Source organism: Artibeus jamaicensis, unplaced genomic scaffold (assembly GCF_021234435.1).
Source record: "Artibeus jamaicensis isolate MK-2021 breed Jamaican fruit bat unplaced genomic scaffold, CSHL_Jam_final scaffold_3151, whole genome shotgun sequence".
In the NCBI taxonomy this organism is placed as follows: Eukaryota; Metazoa; Chordata; class Mammalia; order Chiroptera; family Phyllostomidae; genus Artibeus; species Artibeus jamaicensis.
In genome coordinates this window covers 2,922,700-2,947,805 of record NW_026522037.1, presented here as the reverse complement: position 1 = coordinate 2,947,805, position 25,106 = coordinate 2,922,700, and the positions used below count along the sequence as shown (strand labels likewise).

At 48.6% G+C, this 25,106-nt stretch overlaps 1 protein-coding gene across 1 annotated transcript; it reads left to right on the top strand.

The window, feature by feature from the left end:
• Window positions 1–4,249: 4,249 nt before the first annotated feature.
• On the top strand, window positions 4,250–23,397 carry RAC1 (Rac family small GTPase 1). Its single transcript, XM_037134807.2, has 6 exons — window positions 4,250–4,543; window positions 12,321–12,392; window positions 14,707–14,824; window positions 20,441–20,503; window positions 21,334–21,493; window positions 21,752–23,397. Exons 1-6 carry the CDS (start codon window positions 4,509–4,511, stop codon window positions 21,880–21,882), a joined length of 579 nt encoding a protein of 192 aa, XP_036990702.1. The 5' UTR covers window positions 4,250–4,508; the 3' UTR covers window positions 21,883–23,397.
• The last annotated feature ends 1,709 nt before the right edge of the window (window positions 23,398–25,106 follow it).

Here is a 25,106-nt window from a genome sequence, read left to right as displayed (position 1 = left end):
TAAGTATGTGCATGCTGAAGTGTTTAAGGGTGAAATGTACCGATTTCTGCAACTTCCTTTGAGATGCATCAAAAACTCAGGGGAGTGGACAGCTATGTAATGAAGCAGAGTATAATGTTAATTGCAGAACTTAGATGGAGATACAGGTGGTCACTGCACATTCCTGTCGGCTGCCCTGTTTGAACATTTTTTATAACAACATGTGGGGGAGAAAGAGACACGTACAGGCAGGAGTATAACCATTCACATGAAGAAGTACTTCTCAGAAACAGTTTGAAGTATTTTCTCTAAGGTGTTGTTCTGAGTGTGCTTTAAACAAAAATCACTGGAGGACATGCTTATTGATTTTAGAGAGAGGGGAGGGAGAGAGAGAAGGAAGGAAACATCAATGTGAGAGAGAAACACCCATGGGTTGCTTTTTGCCTGTGCCCCGACGAGATTGGGGGTGTCCCTTCTCCCCTGTGCTGTGCTGAATCTCGTTTCTTCCTCTTCTGGTTTATTTCCTCCTCCCGGGGTGAACTCATGTTCCAGCAGCTTCCTGGGGTATGGTGTGTGGGCGGTAAAACACGTTTGAGAACTTCCCGGGCTGAAAATCTTCTGATTTTACCTGCCTGTCGTATCAATACTTTGGCTGCGAGAAGAATTCCTGATGGAAAATCATTTTGGTTCAGAATCTGGAAGGCACGGCTCCGGCAGGCGTTCCACTTTCTGTTTCCTGAATGACTTGTGCTTTCTCTTTGGGAGCTGGTGGGGCCTTATCTGCCCCTGCTGTTCTGCGGTTTTGCAAGAACAGACTCAAGGGCTGGGTGTGTCTTCCCTCACCGGCAGGCCCTTTCCCTCTGGAGACTTCTGGATTTCAGGGCTGGGAAATTTCCTCCTTTGCCTTCTTTTTGGGCTTTCTTTCCTATCGTAGGATAAGCATCGGGCTGGTTGGGGCTTGAGGGCCGCGCTTCCCTGACATCCTCACAGTTTCCCATTTTCCAACCCTGCCCATCTTTCAGGTCCTCCGAGAGATTTCCTCAACTTGGTATTTCAATCCTTCTGTTGAGATTCTCCTGCCAGCTTGCTTTCCTTATCTAACTTCTTTCAAAAATCATCTGAATGTTTCTTTCTTTAAAAAAAAAAGTGCTCCCTTCTTATTTATGGATGGGTTATCGACAACGGTATTGACAGCCTTTTTAAAAATAGTTTCCTTCTCCCTGCGCTGTTTTTTTTTTTTTTTTCTTAAATGTGCTTATTTTGCGTGTTTCGATTTCTAGCTTCTATTCTGGAAGTTTTGCTCATACCCTTTAATCCATGGCTGTCTGCTGCCAATTGGAGGCGGGGAACTAAGAGCCAACGGGAAGATCTGAAGGAGCTGGAAGGCTCCCTGAAGACCCCTCCCATGTTGCTATATCCCTGAGTGGAGCCCTCCACTCTACACCCTCCTGCTCCGAAGAAAAGTGCCAGCCAGAGCCATGAAGGAGGGGCTTAGAGAGGCTCAAGGGTCAGCCTGGGCTACTAAACACTCTCTGGTTTGCCCTCTCTAGAGAGAGCCCTGAAGTCTTTGGAGGGAAAGAAGGCAGCCACCTTGCCTTGTACAGAAGTGGAGGCCATGCAGACCGCCTGCCACTGCCCCTTCTTCCTCGCCCCGTCCTCCTCCTTCACCCCAGCTCCACAGGTGCCGGGTGTGGTGGGTCCCTGGCCCTTGGGGAAATTCTCTGCTGTCCATCTGCTTTCCCCACAGCCCGTCTAGGTGGCTAAATCGGTTTCAACCTGTCTGTCCCCTCACTCCAGCTTCTATTATCTCTTGTCGTCTTTCGTATGCTTTCTGTTGTAGGACTATGGGGATCTTTTTTAAAAAATCCCTTTTCTGAACTGCTAGTGGCACTTTGGGTTGAAGTGAGATTAAATACTTGAATGTAATTCCACCATGTTAACCTGGAAATGAATACCATATGTTCATTTGCCTATTAAGTGTCTCTCCCACGAGAATGTAGGTTTCCTGATGGCAGGGGTCTGTTTCGTTCAGCTCATGCTTCCAACCCCTGGACAGGGACTGGAGCAGAACACGTGACTGACCTTGAATGAGGGACCTAAGCAGGATACATACATGATTGTATCCACAAAAGGCACTCGAGAAGCAACTATGGAGCACATTCAGAAACACACATGGTCTAATGTCTGCTTAGTTTAATTTTAACTTTTTTGGACCATCTGTTGCCATGGAGAACATTACAAATAGATGCTCAAAGCCAAATTTGGAGGAGTTTTCATTTAACTCGGTTTTAAATTAACGCTGATTTCCATTATGTGGATTGCACATTAATTTTATTTTATAGTAACAATCCAGTCTCTTATGCGGCGGACTTTCACATGATCAGTCTAGAGAAATAATGATGTAAATGTGGTTGTGTCGTGTTGGCTGGCTCAAAAACTCACGTCCTGTCTGAATATGGTCCATATTCCAGGCAGCCTGCGATTAGCTCTACATTATAGACCTGGAGCAATGCCCAGGCCTGGCTCCCTGGGTATCATCTGAGGACGGTCCTCACCTTCTCACTTCCAGGACTTGGGTGTCCGTGGAAGACACTTTTCTTCTTACTGCATCAAGACCCACCAGAGATCCCACCCAAACTCATCTTTCAACTCTCATCTCTTGAGGAAACCCCTTTTATTAGCCTGAATATAGTTTTTTGCCTCTTGATGTTACCAGACAAGGGACCTGGTCCTGAGTGGGTCTGCCTAGGGCCAGCTGGTAGTGTGTGGGTTCTTGACTTCATAGCACGAGTCCATGTGACTGTAAGGGTCCATTTGTTAAAGCTGGGGACAGTCACATGGACTCGTGCTATTTGTTAAAGCTGCAAATCAAAGGGTTGCTGGTTGGATTCCCAGTCAGGGCACATGCCTGGGTTGTGGGCTAGGTCTCAAGTGGGGGGCGTACGAGAGGCAACCACACATTGATATTTCTCTCTGTCTCTTCCTCCCTCCCTTCCCCTCTCTAAAAATAAGTAAATAAAATCTTTAAAAACAATAAAATAAAAATGTTCTAATGATAATTCAGTTTGACTTCACTATTTTGTTTAAAGCATGTTCAGGATGTATATAAAATATCTGAGCAGAAATATACCAAAATACTGGCACTTTCATGGTCTGCTAACAGAACATTGTCTCCAGGCCTTGGCACCAAGTGACAAGGGAAAAATCCTGAGATGTTCTGAATTAAATTACGGAGGACCAACAAATGAAAGGCACAGAAGTTAGCCTGTTAGTAGCTGGGGGCCAGCTAAAGACACTGCTCACAATTCCTGAGCGTGAGGTTGGAACTTTGATTGGACTTCTAGGGGGGCTATTTCCGCCATTATCTAAAAGGGGGGATAGTCAGGAGCCATCACACCCCAGAGGCTTCCACTTCTTCTTTCCATGTGAACTTTCTACACTATTGCCTACCACCCACCCAAAGGAGCAAACGCTTCCTTTTTGTGGACTCTGCGCCTATCCCGCAACTGGCCCTGCTTCACCTTCTCCCACCCGCTTATCTGTAGCCAATGCACATTCTTTCACAACAATCTACATCTTTTTTCCCCAAACTGTCTGCGAACAAGAGCCGGTCAGCTCCAGGACCCAGACACATTGCCTTTTCCATCGGAAGCTGCTGCAGGTGGTTCAGACTCCATGCCCCAGGCCGTGGTCTGCTTTTCCAGCTAGAAATGCCCCAACGAGCCCGTTCTTTTTAAAAAGCCTTTCAGCGGTGGAAGTTAAAATTTCTGTTCAACAAAAAGCATAGGAAATAACTGCTCAACGCATTGAGACACAGAAATGTGAGAGAGAACGTTCAGAACTTTTGGCTGAATGAACCTAGGTTTTGTCTGAACAAATGGTGTGACATACGGTCTTAACTTCTTTATACTTTGGGTCCTGAATTTTCTAAAAGGGCTCTATCTCATACAAGTTACGATTCCCGCATATAAAGGACAGGTCCACTCCCCCACGCGGGGTTCACACCGGAGTGGCTGGCAAGCACAACAGCCGGGCCCCGGAGACCTAGGTTAACTCTCTAGACCGAACGCCGGCTTTCCGGGGTGGGACCGCGACGTCGGCGCGCAAAGATGGCGCCCCACGTGCCCGGCTGGTGCCGAGCTCTCCCGAGCACGTCCGAGCGATCCCGGGAGTCTCCGAGCGCTCCCGAACGTCCCCGAGCGTGCCCGAAGCCCACAGCAGTCCTAGGAGCGCGCGGGCGGGAAAGCCCCGCCCCAAGCTTGAGAGCGCCGGCACCGGGGAGGGACGGCCGGATGTGAGTGGAGCGGCCATTTCCTGTTTCTCTGCCGATTTCCCCAGCTTTGGGTGGTGGCCGCTGCTGGGCTTCGGCTTCCCGTAGGTGGAAGGCGAGGCGGCGTGGACTGCGGCCCCGGCACCCTGCGTCCTGCCGCCCGCAGCCGCGTGCCCGCCTGCCTATTGCGCCCCGAGCCCGCCGCTTCTCGCCTGTGTGCCCGGTCGCCGCCTCCGCTGCGGCCCAGCAAGCGGCCCAGATGCAGGCCATCAAGTGTGTGGTGGTGGGAGACGGGTGAGTACGCGGCCCGGGGCCGGGGGTCGCAGCTGGGGGGCTGGGGCTGGGGCAGGACAGGAAGCGAGGGCGCGCGTGGGGCCTGGGCTTCGGTCTCTTCAGGGCGCGGGCGGGGGGCGCGGGCCGCCACCCCTTCCTGGGACCGGGCGGCGCGCGCCTGGTTCTGGCCCTTTTCTCTCTTTTTGGTGGGGGAGGGAATCGCCTTAGGCGGCCGGAGGGAAAAGTGAACTCCACCCTCTGCTTTCTCCCCGCACCCGCTGACCGCCCGGCCAAACTCACCCCGCGGCGCTCTGCCACCACCCTCCGTAGCTGTGGATTTCGTGGGCTTAGAGAGTTCTTTTTCCTAAAAAAAGGACTCTTTCCTTGGCTTTTATATGAACCTCGCGAGCCCCACTGAAAGCATCCCGCCGCACGCCTGGCGGTCAGTCGGTTCTAACTGCCGAGCGTTTGCCCGGCTTAGTTTGGGGACCCTAAACTGATTGACCAGGGGTTCCTTCCACAGGTACTTGGTCACTTTTAGGATTTTTTAAAAATGGCCATTTTTTTAAATGGTCACTTTTCGTCCAGTGGAGAAACTTCTAAGTTTCTAGCTGCGAAGAGCTGGATGTGATTAAGAAGGTTCTTTTTTTCTGAGCGTGATGTCATAAAAAAAGAAATTGGCCTTCGTTTCTTGCATTAGGAATGGGGTGTAGCAGAGCAGGCTTCCCGGGCTGAGAGGCCCTGGGACTCGGGGCATTTCTTTTCATTGCTGTCTGGTGGTTACAGGTCTTGGGGGAAGACAAGACTTGTCTTATGCAGTGGTTTTTTTTTTTTTGCCCATAGAAACAAGAATCTCAGTGTAATGCGAGCAAAATTGTGTGTTTCAGCATTGCTCGAGTAGTTAAGCGTGAACAGGGAAGCTCCGAGAATTAACTACCAGTTTCATCAAACTCAGGATGCAACTGGTGCATTTTTTGACTCACGTAACGTCACGTTTCGGCATCGCTGGCCCCTTTCATTACTCTTCCCTAACTCGTGCTGAGCACTGATGTTGCTTTGATGCCTCTCCATGAGTTTATGAATTCTCAGCGTCTTTCGATCAGCTAGACATTTGAAACTGTTACTGTAAGTTTTAAAAAAGAGGGTCAAATTGGTGAAGTTTTAATAACTAACCATCGTGTGTAACATTCCTATTGAAAGTTTAAAACTAAGACATAAGTACAAGCAGATATATTTCGTTTATGTAATACTCACCGATGGGGACCTCTACGGTCTTTGCTGGCTCGATCCGGCCAAGTACTTGTTGACTGCCTGCTAGGGGATTCGGATCTGTCCTGCAGATCCCCGCCCCACCGCCCCGCGGAAACCCTGCGGTGTCACTGCCCCCCAGAGCACTGCCTCGAGGGGAAGTCATGCGGTTACTCCACGACACCGGCTAATGAGTCCTAGCTGTCGAGTCACTGCTGCGGGGCTGGTGCTTGCAGGCGCTGCCCGGCTCTGTGAGGGCAGCAGCGTTAGGCATGAAACCCGGTTCCTGGCCTTGCGTGTTTTAGTTTTTTAATACTGTATTTGACATCGATGTTGACCAGGGCTAAGTGATGTTCGGAGTGAAATGTGCCTTTACAAGAAAATTTTAAGCTGTATTATTTAATGGAAAGAATGGAGCAAACAGTACTTCAGTACAAAATTTAGATACCTCATTTTCTATACCAAAAACATTATTCTGCTTTTACCCTAATAAAACATCCCTGGTGGTAAAGTTGGAATGCTCGCTGTAAATGAGGGTCTAAACTTAGCGGGGCTAACACTTAATGTGGGGGGTGCAGGCAGTTATGGGCAGTTTAAGCAATGAAGGCAGACAGGTTCCACGAATTGCAAGCTTCCTCATTTAAAAAATATTCTTGGGAGTCATCTCGGAGTTGCTTAGTTGGTCAGAGCATCCGCCCCACAGGCCAGGGCTGCAGTTCCATCCTGTTGGGGCACATACACCAACCAACCAGTGAAGGCATCAGTAAGAGGAACAAGTCTGTGTTTCTCTTTCTTCTTCTCCCTCCTGTCCTCTTTCCTTCCCTTTCTCTCTTTAAAAATCAATAAATTAAAAAAAATTAAAATATTTTTAAAAGCTGTCATAACCATGTTATAACTAGGATCAGTTAACATATATTCTTTTCATGGATTGTTTCCTATATTGTGATTTAATTGGCATTGCCTCTAAAATGTGAGATAAAATTTGATACTTTAAAAAAAGATTTTACCTATTTATTTTTAGAGAGGGAGATACATCAAGATGTAGTTGCCTCTCACATGCCCCCTACTGGGGACCTGGCCTGCAACCCAGTCATGTGCCCTGCCTGGGAATTGAACCAGTGACCCTTTGGTTAACAAAGCAGTAATCAACCCAGTGAGTCACACCAGCCAGGGAAAATTTTGATGTTTTTTAATTTTGTCAGTCCTTCCTTAACACAGGGTCTGTTGCTTTTATTTGAGAGTCCTCTGTCCCAAGATTTCCTCTTAGCCTTATTTGGGTAAGACAGCATCTGACACAAGTATTTACAAACAGCCATTTTTGATAGTGTTGTTTTGCTTTGGTTTACTGGAAGTCTGGGGCTAAATGACTTGAAGCCCTCATTTCACTCATTACAAACTGGCACCCAGATTGGGCTGGCTAGTGGGCTCTTCACCCCAGGATCTAATTTAGATATTGCTACCCAGGGATTTTTTCAGTTGAGTGTGAAGAGTGTCTTGCACGATTTTGTCCTGTTAGAAGTGTATTCACACCAGTTACTCTCCATTTCTGTTGGACAGTCAGTCAGTAATGGCATGATACATGCGTTTTGTTTTGTTTTTTTTAGCTTCATGAATTGTCTTTCTGTATTTTGCCTTGAGGCACACGGTGCCATATTTTTTATCCGTTTGTAAAGGTGTTTGAATTCCTCACTGGCTTCCAAATTTAGATTTAGCATTTGATTCTGATCTTGGTTGGTGAAATGATACAAAATGCTTTTTTGGGGGAGCAGTTTTGGTAATGTGTTATTGTTTATTATAGTCCTAGCCTATTCGGTCATTCTCTTATTGGATGGTTAGTTTGTATATGACTTATCTTTTTGTGTGTGAACTATTTTCTTAATTGAATTTATTGGGGTGGCACTGGTTAATACAATTACATAGGTTTTGGGCCCTGGCCAGGTAGTTAGTTGCGTTTGGTCCCCTGTCAGGGTGCATGCAAGAAGCAACCCATGTATGAATAAATAAGTGGAACTACAAATAGATGTTCCTCTTTCTAAAAACCAGTAAGTTAAAAAATACAGATTTTGAGTATACAATTCTGTAATTATCTGTATGCTGTATTGTGTGTTCACCACCACAAGGGAAGTCTCCTCCCATCGCCGTTTACCCCCCTTACCTTCTCCTGCATCTCCCCACCCCGCTTCTCTCCGGTCGTCACTGTACTGTTGTCTGTGGTGTTTGCTTAGTTCCTCCACCCTTTCCACCCAACACCTCTCCCCACTGACAGCTGTTTCACATGACAATCTCAGTACAAGTTTGAGGTTTGGTGCAGTGGAGGAGGATCAGGCATCCATTTTTAGAAACCTTAAATCCACCTTCTCTGACATGCTCCATCTTTGTACCTGCTATCTATCCAGTGTCTCAGCACGCGCTGTATTCTCACCTGTGCATCGCCAGGTAGCTGTCTCCCAGTGGTGGTCTTCCTAGAAAGGAGATGTTTTATCAGGAATCCTGCTGCCGAGTCCTTATTGGCCGTTGCCAGATGTCATCAGAAGAAATATTGTTCCTTCAGCATCTTAATACGAAAAATTTTTAGACATACATCAAAGTTGAAAGAATTGCCCAATGAACACACATGTACCCACTACTTGGATTCTGTAATCAGCATTTTGCTCTGTTTGCTTTATTACATAACTTTATTGGAGGGAATATTTTCTTCATTTTTAAATTATTTATTTATAGAGATGGGGGAAAGGAGGGAGAAATACATTGATCTGTGAGAGAAACATCGATTGGTTGCCTCTTGCACATCCCCAACTGGGGATCTGGCCTGCAACCCAGGCATGTGCCCTGACTGGGAATTGAACTGATGACCTTTCAGTCTCCAGGCCGGTGCTCAGTATACTGAGCCACATCAGCCAGGTCAAGGAGGCAGTGTTTTAAGTGGATTTAATAGAGAAGTCCATTCTGAAGGAGACTGAGGGTGATAGAAATTCTCGTTTTGAGCACTGTCTTTAGCTGACTCAACTATCAGCTAACCCCCCCCCCCCGTAAGCTTGCGAGTTTCAGAAGGGCCGTTTAGAGTAAAGGCTGCTTTGGATTTGAACTTGGTTAGAGGTAGAATCTTCAGCTTTGAGTGTTCTAGAAACTACACAGAGTTCGATTTTTTTTTTAAGCCTCCAGTGGTGGTAATGGGTGGTTTCCTATACATTGGTCACGGCGTCCTCTGTTTGTAACAGAGCATCAGAATTCGCGGTTGGGTTTTGTATTTTTGTAGCATGAAAGGACTTATTAGTTCATATATTTTCTGAACGTATTCTCTGCATTTACACATTTACTGAAGGCTTACTGTTACCCATTCCCATTTCCCAGTAGAATTTGAGGACTTTCAATTCAAGGTCTTTTTAAATTTTTTGAACTTCCTGGGTTCCTTTTTTTTTTCTTCCCACATCAAGGAATTGCTGATGTTTCCAGATTTATTGGTAATTTTTTTAAAGTTTTGGTTTGTGGATTTCAGGAATTAACACTGAAATTTACCCAAGATATTTTGAGTAAAAGGTTTCTTTAAAATTCTCCTAATAGAAAAAGGAACCATAAGTTCCTGGGCTTGATCTTGGTTATTTGTACTGGGTGGGGCCGATCGATGCACAGGCAGGTCAAAGAAAAAGTGCTTGTTGTGCAAACTTTCTTCCAATAGACTCAAGTTCATGTTCTAGAGTTAAGGCATTTTTCAAAGATTAAAAAGAGGTTGAGTTGAGCAGTTAATATATACAGCTGGAAATTCTAAAGCAAATAGTAACTTCCAGAATTCTGCAGCAGCATCAGTGCAAGCTGTGACCAAGTGCGGCTCCGGTCTTCCTGTGAGGAAGCCGTTACCTTGCCTGGAGCCAGTGTGGGCTTTGGCCTCTGGGGTGTGTGCAGAGTGTATTTAAAAGGAGGCAAGTGACCATTTTCTTTTTTTCTTTTTATCTATTTTTTAAAACTAAGGAAATATTTAAATCAAACATTAGGCCTGTCCTTATTTAAAAAGTTACAGTTTTATAGTTTAATAATTTCCACATAGAAAGCAGACTTGTAGCAAACGCTTGGTAACAAAACTTCAGTCAATATCAGGTTCTGTCTTTACCTTGAATTCCTTTACAGTTCAACCCTTCAAAAGATCTTCAGCCGAAGACTGCCTTTCAGGAAAAGGAATTTAAAACACAGCAGTCCGTACTTGCAGCACTGGCTAAGTCCCTCACACATCTAGAAGAGACAGGCCAGGCTCTGAAAGGAAATGCTACTGCATTTTAATGTGAAAGTTAAAGTCTTAATTGCTGCCTAGCCTGGACATAAAATGGCAATAATATGAATATTTTTGCGCACGTTTGTAATTCTGAAAAGAGGTTCACTTGTTATGGTTTTAGACCCCTCTCTCTTCCCCAGCTGCCACATCCAAGCTGTGGCCGGGCCACACTTGTCCTGCCTCAAGTCTAGGGGTCACCTTTCTCTTCCCCCAAAAGCCCCTTCTCCGCCCCGCCAGCCAGGGCTGGTTGCTGGGACGGAGCAGCTGCTTCCTTATCTTCCAGCACCGGCTTCCGCTGTCTCTCTGCAGCATCAGAAGCTTCTCCTAAACATGCAAATCCATGGTGTCTGGGCAGCTACAGACCTTGTGTGACTGCCCAAGTAGGATCAGGTCCCGGGTCCTTAGCAAGAAGTGACAACCTCTCCCATTTTCTTCTGTAGCTTCCTTCTTTGTTCTTCAGTGATTCTGGGCTCCTCTTGGTTCTGGTCTCCCCGCTTGCTGTTGCTCTTGTCTGGACTCCCCCTCCCCTCAGTCTCAGCGGACACTGCCACCTCCTCTGACGGTCCCCCTGACTGGGTTCCATCTCTTTGCTGTGTGTTTCCAGAGCATCTTTGATAATGCTTGTCACTCCTATAATCTTACATCATGATGATATTTTTCTTTTTTAAATTAAGTTCCTGCATAAATTCCATGAAGTCTGGTTCATTGCAGCACTTAGTACACTTCCTGGTATAGCAAGTTTGTTGGTACAGGTTGAAATGGAATTAATACTCAATGGTTTTGTGATGGAGTTGGTAGTTTTGCACCCATTTTACAGTTGAGAAAACTAGAGGCATAAGGAAGTTGAAACTTACACCAAATTCCAGCCAGTGAGTGATAGAGTTGGCCATGGGTGAGTCTCAAATCCAGGGTAGTGACTTCAATTCTTAGGCTCCTGCTCCTACAGGTTTATTTTGACATTCTAAGCTTTTAACAGAATGTATGGCCAGTGAGTCATCTCTGTAAACAGCCTTCAGGAGTGGGAAGCTACCTCCCAGTGATATAATGTTTGACTGTGAGGTCTTTAGGGTGGGGAGTTCCAATTTTGTTAAGCCCTTAATAATGTTACCAGTGAAACAAGTATTGACAAGACTGGATGGGCCTGTAATCTGCCCTCGTTGAGAGGTTTTTGCCTTAGGCTAAGAGTGCAGGGAAAAGAGAAAAGCACATAGCTTCTCTCAGGCCGAAGGTTTTACTGCTCAGAACTCCAGTGTGTCCTCGGAACAGTGGGGAACTGTGGTCGGCCGACCGAGGACAGCAGGGCCACGGGCTCGGGAGGAGGGCATTTGGTGAGCCCGTGGGAGGCCAGGATGCGGGCTCTGGAAGCTCCTGAAGCTCCTCTGTGAGTGTTGGAGGTCTGAGACTGTTATTTGTTTTGTTTTGTTTTGGCTAATGGTGCAGCAACCTTAATTTTTATGTGATGTTAAAAAATTTTTTTAACTGGTTGGGAGACTTCCAACTCCACTGGGACTTGTGCTCAGGGGCGCACTGTCCCCGTTAGCAGCTGTGCAGGAGGCCCTCCTGCCTCCGACTTGCTCCTCCCTGCAGCTGCTTGGGAAGTTCCCTCCAGCATCCCTGAGTTGCTAGTGAACATGTCAGGATATTGTGTTCGCAGCACTCAACGCTGATCCGTGAGGGTGGGGGCTGGGAGGTGGCAAGTGAACACAGACCAGTTGGAGACCAGTTCTGTGTGGCGGTGATGACTAAGCCTCTGTGGAGAGAACATTCAGCACTGACTGCCCAGGGCGGGGGCGGCGGCTGCAGGAGGGGCTAGAGTTGGAGCTGCCAGTCAGCGGCAGCAAACTGTTACTTAGCAACAAAGTGGAAAGCTGTGTTTGCACATTAGTTTTCATCAAAATCATTTCAGGATAGAATGAGATTCTTAGATGAAAGACTTCTACAGATGGTCACAGAAAAGACTTTCAATTTTAAGTATTTTTCCTCTTGAACTTGTGCTTATTTAATAACTCTCTGGACTATGAATGCTAATGTCACATACAGAATAACACTACACACATAACCAGAATGTGAAGGTTCCCGAGTCTGCCTTTCTGAAGAATTCTGTTTGTTTACATTTCAGGATAAAAATATGTGTGTGGTGTTAAATAAAACGTTATAGAAATGGTTTCCTTTATGCTACGTACTTGGTGTATGCCCCTTTTTCTTTGAATTATTTTAACAGGATAATGAAAAACTAGGATTACATTCGTGATAACCAAGCAACTGACACCTCTTTTCTCTCTTTAGAGCCGTAGGTAAAACCTGCCTGCTGATCAGCTACACAACCAATGCATTTCCTGGAGAGTATATCCCCACTGTGTGAGTATTTCCTGTCGAACTGGCAAGCAACACACCTGTGGTGTTTTCTGGACGCCTCTGACCTTTGTTTTTCTATAAAGTCATTCTTAATCCTTACATGAACAACTATGATTACTTTTTCTCTCAAACATTCACCAAAGTCTACATATTTGGGCTTTTAAGAAATACTTAATGTAAAATTTCCACATAGCAATGAAACACACAACTCTGCTAATTGATTTTTAGACATTTAGGAACCAAAAAAAGTTAAAGTGATTGAAGTGTAGAGGCTGGGAAATTGAAGAGTCCCAGATGGCGGTGGCTGTCCGGGCTCTGTGTGTGAAGGATTGAGGCGCTGGAAGGGACCTGCTTCCTTGTGTTGTAAATGGCCTTTCTTGGCAAGTTGTCCACTGCCTACATGTTGCTGTGGGTACTGGGGCCGTGCCCTTGAAACTGGGGGGGTGGGATTGGCTGCAGACTGCTTATTCCCTGTTGGCCACGGAATTGGGTGACGATGGAAAAGTGCTTTTTTGATGATGGGTGACTCCAGAGCCCAGCCTTGGAGCGCCACCCTGTGGCCACCATGAGCTGTGTCACCATGGCTTCCTTCCCCTGAACAAACACCCCAAGGCCCGTCTGCCCCCGGAACTGACTCCCGGGGCAAACACTCCCCCGCGGGTGACCCCTGAAGAGGCGTGTGCTTATTTTAATGCACATGGAGTCGTCCTGTCCTACTCCAGCTGATGTCCCCACCGGTCATTTGGGTTTGCGGGGGTTGGCTGTGCAGACAGTGCTGTGTTAAGCATCATCGTGTGTGTGTTTGTGCACCTGTGATAGGTTATTAGTAGTGGGGTTGTGCCGAATTTTAAATATTGATACCTACTACCCCTTTGCTGAAGGGTGACCGCCATGCCCAGCTGTGCCTGAAACAGCCCCTGCACAAGGCTGTGGCTGCAGACCTGAAAAGGTGCTTCATCATGTGCATTTCTGGTCGCCCGGGGGGTTCAGGTCTTTTGAATATGCCCTCTCCATTTATTGTCTTCTGTGAATTGCCTGTCAAGATTTTTCGCTTATTTTTCTAGTGAAATTTTTTCTGACTAATTTTCTAGTGAAAATTTTTCTTTTGTATGTAAAATATTAATTTCTGTCTCTCGTTTGTCCTCAGCTTTGTTGTGGTGTCTTCCACCCTAAACGAATGTAACATTTTGACACAGACGCGCCCTCTCCCCTTTCCCTGTGTTCAGCGTGTCTCGCCGGGAAGACCAGTCTGACCTGAGAGATGCAGGATGTTCTCCAGGAGTTTTTCTAGAACTTTTGTAGCTAAAGTTGTTATCTTTAATTCATTTAGAATGTATTTTTCGGTCTAGTATGAGACAGGTACTTGATTTTTTTTACCCAGATGGGAAAAAAGTCACCATTTAGTGAAAAATCAATCCTTTTCTTATGAGGCAGAATCTCTACACATCAGACCTTTTCTTTATGAAAGTCAGTTTGGTCATTAAATCCTGCAAACCAGCTTAGCCCCTTCTCAGACCTTGACTTTATCGCCCCAGTGCAGCAAAGACCCTGCATTTGTCTCCCAGGTGCGGGGTCTGGAGTTCCACCATGTTCTGCGTGGTGGCTGCTTTTTCTTCTTAGAGAACTACTTACGGTACAATCCGTGCAGTGATTTCTTGTCAACCTATTTTCCCATCAGCCTGTAGGCTTTTCTGGGCTGCCTCTTACAGTTAACTGATTTCTGTGTGGCAGCTAAAAAGTATGGTAAATGTACGTGTAATTCGGCACGTGCACTTTGAAGACGTCCCATGACGGCTTCTCAGAGCCCCTATGCACGTCGGCGGCAGCTGGATGACCATGGCCGAGGCAGGACAACCACGGCCAAGGTGTGACTCACACCCAGCCGTGTGCGTCCTTGCAAGCGAGTCAGACGTGCAGGAGGAACTCCGCAAGTGGGACTTGAGAGACGGACCGGGTTCATGCATTATTTTGTCCTGAGGAGAAAAACCTTAATGTTCCATTCATAAAGGCAGAGCTTTTGATTGCTGACAGTAATTTGTTCTGTTAAATTGAGTTGCTTCCCTTTGTTTTTTGGCATTTTTCTCAAGTTGTGTGTTTGTCTCCCTCACATTCCACCCCGTTTCCCTTCTCCTTTACTCACAGTGTCTCCTGGTGCCTGCAGGGAGGACACTTGCTGGCCTGGTGGCCTCCAGACCCACTCCCCGCCTTTTCAGCACCTCCTCCTCTGGGACCCCAGCAGGGACAGTGACTCAGGTCCTGGACCTGGGCCTTATGCTCCAAGGCTAGAGACTAACCATTTTTCCTCCATGTTTTACAGCTTTGACAACTACTCTGCCAATGTTATGGTAGATGGAAAACCGGTGAATCTTGGATTATGGGATACTGCCGGACAAGAAGACTATGACAGATTACGTCCCTTGTCTTATCCGCAGACAGTAAGGATCACAACTGATTTGTAATGCGTTCTTTACAATGCACAACTCCTGAGTGGTTAATCATTGTGTATCACCTTTGCTTTGCTTCTGTTACCATCTCTTGGGCATAGAGGCAGCCGAGCAGATTCCTTGGGTTCAGATCCTGCTCTCCCTCTTACTAGCTGTGTGACCTTGGGCAGCTTTCTTCATCTCTGGTCTTGACCTCTGTACTTGTGGGACTGGGTGAGTTGGACGGCACGTGGAACGGCCCCAGGCACGTCGCAGGCCCTGCAGTGCAGCTCTGTCGGGAGTCCTCTCTGTTCCCAGGTCCGTGCACTGATCGATCCGGAGACTCCTCAGTTCAGAGCCAAAACCGATTCGTGAGTTAGTTGTCCATCCTCTCAGCGAGCCAGGAGGGCCAGAAGTGGTCAGGGTCAGGGTCATGGAGACGTCCAGAGAAGGCAGGCTTTGGTCCTTTGATTGACTTAATCGTCACTTTCCCAGTTGTGGGTCGTGTAGGTGAGAATAACTAATTGGTTCCAGTCTGCCAAGTCTTTTTTGTTTCTGCTTTTAGACAAACTTGCTGTTTGGTAATGATAGTCTTTAACTTCTGAATACAGCCTTTTCCATGCCAGTCGCTTTCTTATTGTTTCCTGCTGGAGGAACTGCCGGATGCAGTTTCTGTGTGTTGACAGTTTTTTATTGTTCTTTAGCTGAATTCTGGTAACAGACCAAAACTATAAAATGGGAGATTTGAATTGCATGGTTTTTGTTAATCTCAGCTAAAAATTAACTGTAAGTATTAAAAACCAGCCAAATGTCCAAATGGTGTGAATTCAAGGTGTTTAGGAATCTATTCCGTACCACTGGGTGCTTAATAATTCCAGACTTTGAGTGGATTGGCAAACATACCAGGAGTCTCCTTCCCCACTGGATCCATCTGGAAGGGTGGGGTGTCACTCAGCCACCTCCTGTGACGCAGTGTAGGTAGGGCGTGGCCGCCTCCTTTTGAGAGACTTGCTCCTGGTGTGTCAGAGGTGACCGGGCGGGATTCCCGTTTTGTGTGCTAAAGGTCACAGAAGACTGACGGAAGCAGCCAGCCCGCGGCGATGAGGGCTGGGACCTGCACTTCGTATGTCCTGTTCCACGGGAGGGGGAAGGACGGCTTGCCTGTCCGATACTGAAGCAGCTAAAAGGGGCAGGTGTGGTTCTTGCCCTCAGGGGGCTCACGAGGACCATGTAATAATACAGTGTCCCAGGTACCAGCTGGAGGTGCTTAGGGACGAAGAGGAAGAGCGCACCCGACTAGTAGTGCCAGGCGTGCCAGCCTGCACTCCGTGGAGCTGAGGGGGGAGGGCATCCTGGCTGCTGAGGGGCCGGCCCCTTCCTTTGAACTGTGCTGTCCCGCCGAGGGGAGCAGGCCTGGGACGCACTGGCTGCACCCTGAGTTTTTGTTGCAGAGGGGAAGGGACTCGGGCCTTGCGTGGAGGGAGCACGTCTCCGGGTGCTGGCTCCCTGGGTCTGAGGGCTGCTCCCTGGGGCTCCCCCGCAGCTCTGCCTGCGCCTGCCCTGGGAGGGCCAGGTGGGAGGCGTCTTTTGTGGTGCCTGAGAAGAGACGTTCTGTTTCCTCTGGTCACGAGAAGCTGGTGTCCATCTCTGCTGGGTGGCTCTGCGTAGCTAAGAGGAGTCTGTTTAAACCATCAGCTTTTACTTTGTTCTCCTAAAGATGGTGAACAGGTAGTCGTTTTCAATATAAGCTGCTATTCCAGTTTAACTTTTCTAGATTACATAATCCTTGGGGCTTTCCCACCCTCCAGTTAACTATCTTTACATTTTCTTTAAAAATGTGCTGTAAGTTCTGCACGTTCATCTTCAACTGGTGTGCTCAGAGTCGAGGTGTGACTGCCATGGCGCCCAAGCCCAGCACCTCTCCCTTGTCTACTCACCTGTGCTTGCCTCCCTGCTCCAGCATTTCGTGGTGTGAGTGGGAACAGGTGTGACTTGCCATGGTCGCAGGCCTGAGCCCCGTGTGTGCACCGGGAGACTCAGCTGTATGGTTGGCTTCCTTTGCTGCACCTGCCTCTGCTCGGGCCGGCGAGAACCCTGCTGTGTCACGCGGTGTGTTCCTTTTGTGTGCAGGCTCTGGCTGGGTCACTGCAATGTCAGACAAAAAGCAAGCCCTCGGTATTTGGTGCAGCTCTTCTGATGTTCACAGGGCTCGAGCTTTGCTGGGTGCTGTTGCAGCCTCAGTGTCTTCCAGCCATAGGTCACGAGAACACACCAGTGGTTGGCTGCACAGGGTTGTCACTGTCTGGGGAGACACGCCCCTTGGGGGATTGGTGGGTAAGGCCGGGCAAGGGCTCGGGGAAGCGGAGCTTTGCTCTGGCTCAGGTACTGGCAGGAGTCAGGGTGGTTCGGTGGTTGGGTCACAGTCAGTCTTCCCTAGAGGATGAGGATGCAGAGTCCGGAGCTGTGATTGGCACGGAGGTAGTTACTCTCCTTGGCTGGGAGAGGGGCCTTTGGTGTTTTGTAGTTTGCACAGTGCCTTGTATTTGTGCTTAGACAGGATGGTGGAGTGAGCGATCTTCCATTCTTTTTGGGTCTCAGTTTCAGCGTGGTCACACGGGACCTCGTCTGCCGCCGGTGCCCTGGGACGTTGCTTTACCCCACGCAGACCTGCTGTGGCAGAGCGGCGGGTGCCGGGCGAGCCCCAGGCGTCTGTGCTCCCTGGTCTTTTTTTTTGCTGCGAAGAACGCCCGTATTAAAAACTGTTACAACCCTGAAAGTAAAAACCAGGTGGAAAGCATTTGGAAGAGCGTAAAATGAAAGAAAGAAAAATGATAGTGCTTTTGGAGCAGGGAGCTTTTGGCCCACTCTCCTCCTGCTCAGGGCGGACTTGGCTTTTTGTGGGTTGTCCCACTAACCGGTACAGACGTGGCAGGAAGAACTGCGATGTTGACCAGTGGGGATGGGCTGTGCAGTATGGGAGTCATGAGTCACCAAAGGCCTGCTGGGGGTGGGTGTGCTCGAACTGCCCTGCTGCTGTAAGGGAAGTAACAGTGAAGTCCATAGGGAAGGTGGCCTGTGACTCCAGAACCACCCCCATGACCTGTGAGGAAGGGAGAGGGTGGCTATGCCAAAGGCGGCTCTGCTGGGGGCTTGGAGCATCGCGAGAACAAGATAAAGAGGGGACCCCAGGCCGGGGAGAGCAGTGTGAACACTGCGTGGGCCTCAGCGGAAAGTGAGGGTCTGGAGAACTGATGCTGGGAGGTGAGGGTCGGAAGCACGAGAAGTGATTCCTGGTGAGGCAGTACCTCGCTCATGTGGGGGGGAGGGGGCAGGTGGTACCGCGCTCATGTGGGGGGAGGAAAACCCCGTGACTCGTCAGAAAAGACGTTCTTAAGAGTTGAAAGGGTGCGACGGATGCCGTCCGAGGACACCTGAAACGGCGCCTCTGTGGCCAGCCCCTCGCAGCCCCCTTGTCACAGAGAGGACTCGGCTCCGCGTCCAGGCCTGATGAGAACAGGTCTTCAAAAACAGCTCACAGGCTAGACCTGGATGTTCACGGGAACATAAATGGTCTCAAATCGGAAACCAGAGGAGCTTGAACAAGGTCAAGTAAAAATTCTCTCCTTTGCCTGTCTCTTAAAAGAACTCCAGGGCTCTGTGTGGCTGGAAGAGCAAGTCTTTCCCTTTTTATGGGGACAGAGATGAATGGAAGGCATTGTGACAGACACTCAGATGCTGTCACTTTGAGCCACCACATCGAGATTCACAGGGGAGGGTGGAAGGTCTCAGCATGGCAACACTGCTCCCCGAACGGGAGGACACACGTCCTGCCGTGGCCCAAAGCCCTGGCCCCGCTCTGGGGCCCTTTTCCCCAGGCCTGGCCCCCAGGCAGGTGCTTCCCTGTGTGCCCGGCCTCAGCCGGGCCCGCGGCTGATCCTGGGACGGAGAGCTGCGAAAGGTGTGCCCATCACTCGTGGGCACTGGTGGCAGGAGGGACGTGTCCAAGGGCCCTCTGTGGTGGCTGCTGCGGGACAGGGTGCCCTGTCTCCTCCCAGCCTGTGCTGCCCTCTCTCTGCCCCCTCCGGCCCCTTCCCCAGGTTGGTGGACAGTGTTTCTGTGGCTTTGGCATCATAGACCTGTTAGATCCTCCCCTGCTTTAGGTCAGAACTCTGGGGGAGCAGAGACGGCATTCTGATGAGGAACGGATGACGGGCTGAGTTGACTTTTGTTCTCCGTTTTTGCTGCACTCAAACGAAGTTCTCGTGCGTTACTAGGTCGGAGAGACGCACGGTAAGGATATGACCTCCAGGGGCAAAGACAAGCCGATTGCCGTATGTAAAACTTTCAGTCGACTTCGGTTTCCAGCTTTATCTGTCCTCTCCTTTCTCTTAGTTTTGCTAGGATTTCCTGTTCAGCCTCACATTCCTTGAGTGTTCTATATCTAATTCACTCAAGATTGGGGTTTTGCTTAATGAATCATGCTTGTATTAGAATGTGACAATTTACCTACTAGCTTGAATGAAAGCCGTTTGGGGGTGCTTCTTTTCCTCCTAAGTAAAAGGAGAGGGGCTTTTATGAATGGGGCTTTAATGGCAATGTGGGGGCTCCGCCAGGAAGCCCACCGCAGGCCCTGAGCTTGGCTGAGCAGGACTAACCAGGGTTGCCTTCTCCTGCTGGTGTCGGTGCCAGAGGTCTGTCCGGTGTGGCTGTGCTGAGCTGACCCACATGCTTTGACTTGTCGTGATCTGCACAGGTGGTTCGTGGACGACTCGTGCATGCGCTGGTGTAGGGAAGTGGTGTGCGTGAAAAGCCGCTGCGTGGGTGCTCTTTCCCCTCAGGTCCCGGACGCCGGCTGGATGAGCGAGAGTGCTGGCTTGGCAGTCGGGCTTTTCACAAGTAGCATGATCACCTTTGTCCAGGAAATATGCCTTATGAAGTTAGCATTTTAGAAACTTTCAAGCATTTTTAAATTCAGGCAAATATTGAGACTTTTTTACACTGTACAGAATGGATGGGAAAACCCCGATATTTTACTTCTAGTGTGAAATTCTTCCAGGTGTTTATTCTGCTCCTCCCATTCCTTTGACTCTGCCTCAGCCACACCTGCCCCGGTGCTGGTTCCCCAGGCTGCTTGGCTGTTGGAGCTCTGACATCTGGGAGACGTCACCTGCACGTTGGCCCACCCCGCTCATGGGGAACGTGCCCATGTAGCAAACACTGGAGGCCCACTCTGTGCCAGGGGCCGATGGCGGTTCTTAAAGAATCAGTAAAAAAAGTTTACTTGGAGTCCAGTGATCATCTAAAAACTTCGTACTTAATGTGCAGATGAGGAGCTTAATGAAAAGCGTACATACCATTTGTAGATAATGTTTTGAGAAGCAGACCAGGTTTTACAGAATAAATGTTCAAGTGGCACCTTGACGCTTGATCTTTGCCCCCAGGGAGAGGTGGGAGTGATGGAAAGAGGCCACCTGGGCTCTGACCCGAGGCCTCTGGAGCCTCTAGTGGCTTGTGGCTCACTTGGCCCTCTCGCCCCTTCTCTCGGTAACAGGGCGCTCCAGGGGCTGCTGGTGCAGCGCAGTCTTTGTGAGAGCATCTTCTAAGCCCCGCCCTGTCTCCTTTTCACAGGACGTGTTCTTAATCTGCTTTTCTCTCGTGAGTCCTGCGTCATTTGAGAACGTCCGTGCAAAGGTAAGTGGGCGTTTTTTAGAAAAATATTTGGTTATATAATGTCACTCTCAGGAAGAAACATTGAGAAATAAAATACCATTTACTAACTGTGATTTTCAGTTAACTTGGTTTCAGTAGTTCTGTTAAGGTAAAGAATTACTCTTCTAAGTGTGTGGCTCGATGTGCAGAATTCCCAGGCTTCGGGGTGACTCAGAAGCTGTGTGTCCTTGTTAAACTGATGGGGCGCAGCCCGTGCCGCCCCTTCTGCGTCTTCCCCACTCTGGGGGAAGGACGCTTGCAAAATGCCCGTCCTGGGAGTGCTCAGTCGGGCGATGGCGGCAGCGCCGAGGCCTTGGTGCACCCAGTTTGGTCAAGTCCCCGCATGTCCGGGGTGAGGGCGCGAAGCAGGCTTCTTCATCACTGTTTATGGTGCAGTGTAGCGTTGGTATCGCAACTGTAAACCTTTTGTCAACCCGTGTGGAGTGTTTTCCGAGGTGACCTAAGAACTTGACTTGTACCAAAAATGACGCGGTATTTTTTGGTGGGGGGCTTTTTCATACCTCACACCCCCCTGCAAGTAGCTCCGGTTCGCTGTTGAACCACAAAGCCCAGCAGGAAGTGCTGTGCCGGGCCCAGGCCTCACTCGGGTCCATGAGGGTGTTGGTTGGAACGGAGGACAGCGGTCCCCGGCCTTTGTGGCACCAGAGCAGGTGCAGTCCTCCTGCATGAAGGTCCTGTAGGGTCACAGTGATGAGGGGCGGCTGACATTTTGGCGGCTGTGGCTGTGACTCGGGTAAGGGAGCGTGTAAAGGAGTGTGTCACATCCTTGTTCTCTCTCTGCATCTGTCTAGTGGTATCCTGAAGTGCGACACCACTGTCCCAACACTCCCATCATCCTGGTGGGGACAAAGCTTGATCTCAGGGATGACAAAGACACGATTGAGAAACTGAAGGAGAAGAAGCTGACGCCCATCACCTACCCGCAGGGCTTAGCCATGGCTAAGGAGATCGGTACGGACCCCTGTGGTTTTCATGTGCCTGGTGCAGACTGGATTCCAGTCTGCGGAAGTGGAGAGCACGTTCCCCCAGACCAGGGTCTGGCTTGGGAACCAGCTGTGTGAGTCCTGTAGTGTCCAGTGTTCGGGAGGAGGCAGCAGGGTTAGGGGTTGCTCCAGCAGAAGGCGGCAGGGCCTGGGGGAGCAGCCTGGCCTTTGTTCTGATCGGGAACCTGGCCGTGTGGCTGTAATTACAGGCTGTGTGTCTTGGCAGGTGCTGTCAAATACCTGGAGTGCTCGGCTCTCACCCAGCGAGGCCTCAAGACAGTGTTCGACGAAGCCATTCGAGCCGTTCTCTGCCCACCTCCCGTCAAGAAGAGGAAGAGGAAGTGCCTGCTGTTGTAGACGTCGGCCGGCCCCCGCCGCCCGCCCGGGAGCCTTCGTACGCTTTGCTCAAGAACGACGGAGCCTTCGCACTCAATGCCAAGTTTTTGTTACAGATTAGTTTTTCCATAAAACCATTTTGAACCAATCAGTAATTTTTAGGTTTTATTTAAACAAATAAGTGTAAGAGTTAAAACTTTCATATTCTATTAAAACGTAGCCCTAAAATGATAAGCTTTCTTAAAGCCTTATTTTTCAAAAGTCCCTATTCTTGCTCAGATTAAGAGTTGCCAAAATACCTTGTGAACTAAGTTGCATTGTTGTGCTAAGAACACTAAGCACTAAACCGTTTAAAGACCTTTGTCTTCAAGAAGACTGCAGCTTCTGCAGGTGGGGAAGGCAGGCACTTTCTAACGAGTTTCGCACTGGAGAGGTTCTGCTTCTCTTACGAAATGTTGCCATTTTAATGCATCGGTAATTTATCAGCCCATGTTCGTTACCTAACGTTGTACTGTACATCATAATGGAATGAGTGTAACAGCTCAACCCTTTGGATCAATCTTTTTGATTTCAGCGTGAGAGTTTTTAAAATGTTAGTGTATCAGCTTTGGCTGAGATCTGAAGCAAACTCTCACTCACGTGTCCCCTCCGAAGTGCTCTGCTCTAGACGTGGGCGCGCAGGGGTGGGTGCGAGGAGCGCTCGGTGTGGTTGAGGGTGAAGACAGCAGTATTTTGACAAAATATGAAGTGGAAATTAATTTACACTACATTGTACACGTACTAATTAAACTGAGTAACAGTGTCACGGGTAAAATTTTAAATAGGTTAATTTCCGTCAAATGTAGTAGATGATGAAGAACGTTGGTATTAATCAGTAAGTGTCTTCTTAGGCTTTTCCTTTTTCTTAAACCTGCCGCCCCTCCCGGAATTGGGCATTTAATTCGTCTTTGAACTGGTCATTCCTACGGTTACTAACTGAGAAAGTGCTTTTCTTAGAGAATCCCTTCTCAGCAGGCAGTATGCCTCCTTGTACAAAATCTTGATACGTTTTTTTTTTTTTTTTTTAGATTAGTAAAAGTGCATTCCTCTTTTCATGTTTCTTTATTCAAAGCTAATAAGTGCTTTCCTTAATTAGTTTTCTAGTAACTAGATGTAAAAATCACGTGTTGCATCTTTACAGTTTTTAAGATATTTTAGATATTCTTACTACGGACCTTCGTAACATCACTGTCTTGCCAGATCCCCACCGCCGCACCTTGACCGATGCCGGCCGCCTCCCCCCGTGGACGCGCTTCCCCTTGCTCTGCCTAACCACGCCCCTTGGGGTGTGAGGTTCTGCAAGTCCCGTGCTCGTGCTAACCAGGTTCTGTGCAGCTTCCCCACTGGTGAGAACACGAGGCGGGGCCTTTCAACCACTAGAACAACATTTTTTAAATCGACAGTTGCAGAATTGTGGAGTGTTTTTACATTGATCTTTTTGCTAATGCAATTAGCAGTATGTTTTGCATGTATGACTTAATAAATCCTTAAATCATATGACTGTAATACTTGAATTCTTTTTTTACTTTTTGAGATTGTTTATTCAAGCTGGGGACAGGGAAACGAGGGCCCAGGACAGAAGCAGCATCAGGGGAGCCCAGATGGGGCTCCTTTGGCTCACTGGGAAGTCAGAGAGGGGAGGGGGCCCTGGAGACGGGTCCACGGGTGAGCTCCGGATGCACCGCCACTGCCCATTGCTCCCCTGGTTGCAAGTCTTGTGGGAACCCTTAGAGTTTAGGATGGCGGCCCCCAACCTTTTCAGCACCAGACACCAGTTTCACAGAAGAGAATTTTCCCACGGAACGGGGTGAGGGGCATGGTTTCAGGATGCTTCAAGCGCATCCCATTCAAGCTCACCTCCCGCTCTCCAGCCCAGTTGCTGTCAGGCCTGGATTGGTAGCAAGGCCCAGAGGTTGGGGACCTGTTTTGAAGATACACTCCTGAGGAGGAAGAAAGGCGTGGGTGTGCCCTAGGACTTGAATTCCGGAGACCTGGGCGAACCGTCTCCTGGGGTGTTCAATGTGCCTCACTTGGTGTTCGTTTCCCCTGCGTGCTTCTGTGTTGGGGGCGCAGGGAGTGGCCTCTCTAGGGGGAGACATGGGTGATTAGGACTGTGGGTGGTTTGGTTTCGGACCAGCTGAATGTGAGACAGTGTCCACCCTGGGACACGTGTGTAGTTGTGTGCAGTGCACATGTGCATTGCGTGTGCATCTCGGCCAGGGTTCTGGGCTGAAAGTAAGGTGGCGGGACCCAAACTGGCACTGTGGAAGGGCGGAAGCTGACGGTATGACTTTAAGATTTTCCTGAGGCCTGAAGTCGTGCTGTGAATAGTTGGTGCTAGAATCCATTTTCTAAACTCTTGTTTATTGCTTTGAGTATTTTGAGTTCCCTTTTGACCAAAGATAAATATGTTTAAAGATAAATACTGTTTAAAGACCAAATAGGGAAAAATAGATTAAAAACTGTACTTGAAAAATAACTAAATAAAATTATTTAAAAAAAAAAAGACCAAATAGTTCTAAAGGTTTGCTACAAAAAAGGCAGCCTTCCCCTTTTATACCCTCCCCAGAGCCAGGGGCTTTTGAGATCTTTCAATTTGTTTCCTCATGTGTATCTTTTAATTTGCTACTTATTTCCACATGTGTAATTCATGCTTGCTTTTTTTTACTTACTAAATCACTGGCTTATTAGAACAGGCTGTGACTCGGCCAGATGTTGCGTGGGGCCAGGGAGCAGGGTTTCCGTTCCCCACCGGGGCCACGCGCCCCCAGCCTCCACGTGCTCCCCAACACACAGCCCCGAGGACCCACTTTCTGGGATTTTACGAGGTCTTGTCACACGAGGGTGGATTAAACCTCTTGGAGATAAACAGCCAGCCTCTCTGCAGGGCTCAGTCTAAATCGTGCACTTTGGAAGGTGGGTGGATCTCTGTTTTTAACCCTCCTCACTGACATGCCCACTGTGGGAGAGACGAGGGCTTCCTGCCTGCTGGCTGCACCCGCGGGCTCCCAGCACCTTTCCCATCGCCTGGGCACGGGTCCTGTGGTTGGCGCTCACTGTTCAGTGTCTCTACTTTTACTGCGTAAAAGACACCTGAGCCGCACAGTAATGCAAGTTGGCCTTTCCCTAAACAATTTTTGGATTTTGAGAAAACTTTCATTTAAGGCTGTTTTCTATTGTTGAAATCTGTTAAGATGCTCAGGTGT

Coding starts and splice junctions, on each gene's coding strand:
- RAC1 (XM_037134807.2), top strand. CDS start 4,509: ATGCAGGCCATCAAGTGTGTGGTGGTGGGAGACGG. Junction 12,393..14,706: donor GGAGAGTATATCCCCACTGT/GTGAGTATTTCC, acceptor CATGTTTTACAG/CTTTGACAACTACTCTGCCA. Junction 21,494..21,751: donor AGCCATGGCTAAGGAGATCG/GTACGGACCCCT, acceptor GTGTCTTGGCAG/GTGCTGTCAAATACCTGGAG.